Below are 7,038 nucleotides of genomic sequence, written 5' to 3' on the forward strand. Positions count from 1 at the left end.
GAGGGAGACACAGAATCTGAAACAGGCTCCAGGCTCTGAGTTGCCTGCACAGAACCCGATGCGGGGCTCGAACCCACAAACCGTGAGATCATGACCTGAGCTGCAGTCGGACGCTTAACTGACTGAGCCATCCAGGCGCCCCAATAGATATGTGACTCTTGATCTCAGGGTCATGAGTTCAAGCCCCACATTTGGTACGGATCCTACTTAAAAAGTAATAAATAAATACAGGGTGCCTGGGTGGCTCAATCGGTTGGGTGTCTGACTTTGGCTCATGTCATGATCTCACAGTTTGTGGGTTTGAGCCCTACATCAGGCTCTGTGCTGATAGCTCAGAGCCTGGAGCTTGCTTCAGATTCTGTGTCTCTCCCTCTCTTGGCCCCTCCCCCACTCATGCTCTGTCTCTCTCAAAAATAAACAAACATAAAAATAAATAATAGATAGATAAATAAATAGAATCTACCAGACTTAGCATGGTTTTAATAATACCGAGTAAATACATCNGCTCAGAGCTTGGATCTTGCTTCAGATTCTGTGTCCTTCCCTCTCTTGGCCCCTCCCCCACTCATGCTCTGTCTCTCTCAAAAATAAACAAACATAAAAATAAATAATAGATAGATAAATAAATAGAATCTACCAGACTTAGCATGGTTTTAATAATACCGAGTAAATACATCCACACAATGGAATACAATGTTACTTTTTAAAGAATACTTATTTTTGATAGAGAGAGAGACAGAGAGAAACAAGAGTGTGGGAGGGAGAGGGACAGAGAGAGATGGGGACAGATCTGAAGCAGGCTTCGCACTGACAGCAGAGAGCCCGAGGTGGGGCTTGAACTCACAAACCTCAAGATCCTGACTTGAGGTGAAGTTGGATGCTTAATTGACTGAGCTACCCAGGTTCCCCAAGAGCTGAGTTTTTACTCAGTTTTAACTGTTTTTAAAGAAAGAGAGAAGAAATAGGTCTTCAGAATACATTATGTTCAAAAAGCCAGGTGTTGATAGTATATATATAGTATTCTACCTCTTGAATTCAGAAAGAAGGGATTATTAAAAAAATTTTTTTAATGTTTTATTTATTTTTGAGAGAGGGAGGGAGACACAGAATCTGAAGCAGTCTCCAGGCTCTGAGCTGTCAGCACAGCGTGTGACACGGGGCTCTAACTCACCAACTGTGAGATCATGACTTGAGCTGAAGTTGGACGCTCAACGGACTGAGCCACCCAGGCACCCCCAAGAAGGGATTATTAGAACATATATTTGTATTTACTTGCACTGTATACGAAACACTGGAAGGAGACACAAATAACTAATAAAAGGGTTGCTGGTGGAAGCAAAGCAGTTGGTAGCAAAGTAATAGGGATGGGGTAGACATGAGGCTTCTTATTGTATACCTTGTTATACCGATTTAATTTGAACCATACGTATTTATTACCTATTCAAAGCAAAAAATAAATTTAAAAATGTTCTTTGTATGTATATCACTAAGAATACTGCTTTCTTTTGTAGAATCAATAGATTCCAGATTTTGCTCACATTTACTGTTTTACCAAATTTCTGCTCTTTTTAAGGTGTTTTTAGGGACACTTAGGTGACTCAGTGGTTGTGTCCTACTTGGTCAAGTGTCCTACTCTTGATTTCAGCTCAGGTCATGATCTCATGGACTGGGCCCCACGTCCAGCTCTGTGCCGGGCATGGAGCCTGATTGGGATTGTCTCCCCTCCTCTGCTTGTGCTTTCGTGCACTCACTCTCTCTCTCTCAAAATAAATAAACATTTAAAAAAATAAAGTTTTTTAAAGGTCATTAAAGATTAGACTCTGAGTTGATATCTGCTCAACATGACCCCTGAAGATTGATTTATAAGCCAGATTAGTTGTTTCTTAATACAGATCAGGAACTTGTATGGGTTGTTCAGCTCATTCTCTTCCAATAAGGAAGTCTACCCAGAAAACCAGCAATCAGAACATTGTTTGATTTAAAAAAAAAAATTGTTTGATTATAGATTCAGACTTAAGGGATTTGGATCATCTTAATTATGTGGTTTGTGTATCTTTTTTTACGATAGGGTTGTACTTGCCCATCATTGTAATGAGATCAGCCTTCCATAGTGCCTTCTCTGATCCATACAGGAGTCTGCTAACAAATTCTTAAACTCTCTTTTTACCATTTTCCTTCTCCTTGAAATTGGTGAATGGGTTAGGTTAGATAATGCCAGAGGTCTTGGCAAAGACTAAAATTCTAAGAATCTGATCAGTTTGACAGTTCTTGTTCTCATTATAATGAATTAACTGACATTCTTGTATACAAACCAGTAACTTGTCATTTTGATTAGTGCGAATCCATTCACCTAAATGACTTTTGAAAACCCATCAAAATCTGTGTAACAGCTTTGGTAACTACAGAAATTACTTTCCTTTAACCATTTCATAGTTTCTGATTAAAGTTGAAATGTAGTTTAAGATCATTGTCAAGTACTTAAAAATAAACTGCTGAAGCCAAATTGTATAGGGAATATGATCACAGAAGCCAATTCTGGACTTTCAACTAATATTATCATATGTCATGTTTCTTAATATCTGTCATTTTAGTCTAAACCTGCCATAAGGCTGACCTTTGTAAACCAGCATTTATTTTAGCAAGAATTGCATTGATGTGTTTACCCTTGAATTTTCCCTCAGTGATCAAAGTTACCCTGGTGTAGTAGAGGCCTAAGTAAGGTTTTATTTTGCTTCTTGAATTTCTAAATATTAGATCATTATAACCTTTGTGGCATTTCAGTAATATCAGTTATATTTTTTCCATGTGTTATGCTAGTATAGCTGAGAATGAACTAGATCATCCAACTAGAATGTTATGTATTATCACTGTTTTAATAATGCTTAATGAGTGTGAATGCAAGAACTATTTCCAGGTATCTGTCACCTTGACAGTTTTTATTAAGTGTGATAAATGTGCAGTGTGATTTCCTTAAATTTTGTTTTCAATAGTAGACTAGTCTTACCACTTTCCTTCTAGTTCAATCATGTTTGAAATTAAGAAGATTTGTTGCATTGGTGCGGGCTATGTTGGAGGACCTACATGTAGTGTCATTGCTCATATGTGCCCTGAAATCAGGGTAACAGTCGTTGACGTCAATGAATCAAGAATCAATGCGTGGAACTCTCCTACGCTCCCTATTTATGAGGTAAAACCATATTAAACAACTCTTTGTTCTTATGCTCTTTGTTTTCTTACTGTTTTTGTTAAATAAATTACTATTAATGTAGAAATCTATGACTGCAACTGAGAAGAAACTAAATGAGAAATCTAGGTCCACAGTGTTATGGACGTTACAATTATAGTTACATCAAGTATGCCCAGGGAAAATGACTGGGAGGAAATATATTAGAATATTAATAATGGTTGTATGAGTACAGGGAGAATATGGGTAATTTACTTCTCTTTTTTTTCTTCTAATTTTGTCTGTTAATATGGTTGCCATATTGTAAATAGTAAAATTTTAAAAAGGTATTCTGTAAAATTAAATGATAAAATTGTGGGTGTTTATAATATTCATATAAGTCTATTATATTTGGGTGTTATTGTACATATATCAAGTAAACTGTGGTTAGATAAATGATATCTTTTATATCTAGTACCTAGTATCATAAATTTTTTAAATTGGAATTTCAAAATTTCTGTGAATTTAGATAATATATAGTTAAGAAAATATGCTTCTATTTTATTAAGTTATGTGAATCTCATTTTTAAAAATTTGACTATAAAATGAGTTCATGAATATTATGCTTTTGAAACCTAGGAGAGAAGCATTTGAGAATTTGATGATAGCATTTTCTTCCCAACATTAATATATTCTCCTTTTTTCCTTCAGGAAAACTTTATTTGTAAGACTGTTATCAACCATAGTCTTTAAATGTATTAGTCCTTTGGAAGGGAAGTCTCTTTATAGGCATATGAGATCTAGAAATCCATGAAAAAGCACCCACACAGTAGTAGCTACCCAACATCATGGATTTAATCGTATCTGAATGAAATTAGGACAAAAACCGAACCTCTGAATTGTACCTTCTGTTTGTGCTATACCCTTTCTTTTTCTGCCAAATGAACTACCCATAACAGTTCTATAAATTCTTTAGTGCTGTAGCATTTCTTTCCCTGTTATAACATTACTACTATATTTGGTGTTGGGGAATTTTAAAAACATTTTGGAAAGATAACTTAATAAAAGAGTTTTATAATTCTGATAACCATAAACGGCCACAAGTCATCTGAAACCCATATTTACATCCAATCATTAGTAATCAGTTCTGCCAGCAGTGTACTTTAGTCTTCAGAAACAAAGGGCACCCATCAGAATGGCCAAAATTATTACTGCTGACAATACTAAGGGTCAACAAGGATTTAGAGCAATTGGACTTTTATACATTGCTGGTCAGAATGTAGACTGGTATAGCAGCTTTCAAAACTGCTCGGCAGAATTTACTAAAGCTGAAAATATGCATAGTCTGATGACCCAGCAAATCCACTTGTTTTTGGTGTATATCCAATAGAAATACATACATATGTTTGGCCAAAACACAGATATTAACAGTGCTATTTATAATAGCCCCAAATGGGAAACAGCCTAAATGTTAATCAGCATTGGAATGGATACGTAAATTATAGCATAATCCTACAATAAATACTATTCTGGACTGAAAGTCAGCGAAACTACTCCTACATGTAGGAATATGGTTTGGGGTACCTGGGTGACTCAGTGAGTTCAGCGTCCGACCCTTGGTTTCAGCTTGGGTCATGGTCTCACGGTTCCTGAGATAGGGCCCCACATTGGGCTCTGTGCTGACAGTGCAGAGCCTGCTTGGGATTCTCTCTCTACCCCCTTTTTCTCTGCCCCTGTTCTGCTTGCACACACACACTTTCTCAAAATAAATAAACTTTAAAAAATAATAAAAAAATAAAGAATATGGTAAATTCTCCCAAAGTAATGTGTTGCCAGACACAAAGTAGTACTTACTATATAATTCCATTGGTTATAAAATTCAAATATAAGCAAATTAATCTCTGATTATAGAATTCTGCATGATTGTAATTTGAGCAGTGGTAGTGACTAGAAGGGCATGGGGCACCCAGCAAGTTCTGATTTACAGTTGATATTCTAATTCTTTTTTTTTTTATTTTTTTTAACGTTTATTTTATTTTTGAGACAGAGAGGGACAGAGCTTGAGTAGGGGAGAGGCAGAGAGAGAGGGAATCACAGAATCTGAAGCAGGCTCCAGGCTCTGAGCTGTCAGCACAGAGCCCAGTGCGGGTCTTGAACCCACAGACCGCAAGATCATGACCTGAGCTGAAGTTGGCCGCCCAGCCGACTTAGCCACCCAGGCATCCCAGTATTTTAATTCTTAATATAGATAATGGTTACACAGGTGTGTTCACTTGTGAAGATTGAGCTATACACTTTACAAATATATATGCATTTTTATGTATTTTGTTTTACTTCAGTAAAAATTTTACTTAAGGGGCACTCGGGTGGCTCAGTCAGTTAAGTGTCTGACTTCAGCTTAGGTCATGATTTCACAGTTCTTGAGTTTGAGCCACATGTTGGGGTCTATGCTGACAGCTCAAAGCCTGGAATCTGTTCAGATTCTGTGTTTCCCTCTCTCTGCCCCTCCCCCACTTGCTTGTGGGCTCTATCTCCCTCAAAAATAAACCTAAAACAATTTGTTTTACTTAAACACAAAAAAAGGTATCCTGAATTAGAAAAAGTATAAACTATTTATAACGAATTGCAATTTGACATTTTTCTTGGGGAGAACAAAAAATCAGTTGGCCAAGCATATTGCCTGGCCAGATTCTTATTGTTGATATTATTATTTACATTAATTGAAATCTGAAACTCTTCTTCCTGAGACTTCAGTGCTTGAAGTTTAATATAGGCGCACTTGACTGGCTCAGTTGGTAGAGCATGTGACTCCTCATCTTAAGGATGGCTTATGTTGGCATAAGCCTACTTTAAAAAAAAAAAAAAGTATGTTCTACATTGACACTGAATCCAGTTGGGATATATAGTTAGATTGAGAGAGTTAAGATCTAAAATTATTTCTTTTCCATATTGTACTTGTTTTTTCTCAATAACCTGTCTTTTATAAACAAAGAAACAAGCATTTATTATTTTTTTGCCTTTTTTATAAATCATTTTTTTCTTCTTTAAATCTCTTTAAAAATAATATAAAGGATCTGAAAGCCTAGCTAGCACTGTGCTCATTAGAAGCAATGTCTGAGTTCGCAAAACCTTGAAATCTCATAATTGTATTGGCTTTGTTTAATGATTATAACTACTTGGGCTTTAAAGTCTTATTTTTAATGTCTTTTTTAAAAAAAAAATCCCATTTATTTATTTTGAGAGAGTACCCATGTGAGTGGGGGAGGGACAGAAAGAGAGGGAGAGACTTCTTTTTTTTTTATACAAATAGTTTATTGTCAAGTTAGTTTCCATATAACACTCAGTGCTCATCCCCACAAGTGCCCTCCTCCATGCCCGTCACCCGCCTTCCCCCGACACCCATCAGTCCTCAGTTTGTTCTCAGCATTCAAGAGTCTCTCGTGGTTTGCCTCAGAGAGAGAGAGACTTCTAAGCAGGCTCTGTGCTGTCAGTGCAGAGCCCCATACCAGGCTCCATCTCACGAACTGTGAGATCATGATCTGAGCCAAAACCAAGAGTCAGACACTTAACTGACTAGCCATCCAGGTGCCTCTTTTATGTCATTTTAATATGTCTATTCCAGAAAATTAGATGATACCATAAGCAGCTATTTTAGTTCTGCAATATTTAGTGTAGCCTACAAAATAAATGAAATCTTTTTTCCAAAACCCACTGGTTTTGGTGGTTAAAAACATGGCACTGCTACTTTAAAATTCTAAAAGGAATTGTCTTAGCAAGTAGAATGATTTTCCTCTTAGCAAGTGAATGACTTCAGGCTTTCATAGACATCAGTTAAAAGATGCTCACTTAAAGAATTTATAAATCAGGGGCACCTG

The 7,038-nt window shown here is 36.6% G+C and overlaps 1 protein-coding gene across 3 annotated transcripts in view; it reads left to right on the forward strand.

Annotated features, from left to right (window-relative positions):
* The window catches only part of UGDH (UDP-glucose 6-dehydrogenase), a 35,688-nt gene that overhangs the window by 4,506 nt on the left and 24,144 nt on the right, over positions 1 to 7,038 (forward strand). For 2 of the 3 annotated variants that reach the window (XM_077758921.1, XM_077758922.1), the window contains exon 2: positions 3,019 to 3,187. The exons of the other annotated variant lie outside the window; for it this stretch is intronic. In XM_077758921.1, the coding sequence (XP_077615047.1) occupies positions 3,026 to 3,187 (162 nt within the window). In that variant the 5' untranslated portion in view covers positions 3,019 to 3,025. The remainder of the gene's footprint in view (positions 1 to 3,018; positions 3,188 to 7,038) is intronic. 3 annotated transcript variants of the gene reach the window in all.

This window comes from Crocuta crocuta, unplaced genomic scaffold (assembly GCF_008692635.1).
Source record: "Crocuta crocuta isolate KB4526 unplaced genomic scaffold, BGI_CrCroc_1.0 scaffold223, whole genome shotgun sequence".
NCBI classification, from domain to species: domain Eukaryota; kingdom Metazoa; phylum Chordata; class Mammalia; order Carnivora; family Hyaenidae; genus Crocuta; species Crocuta crocuta.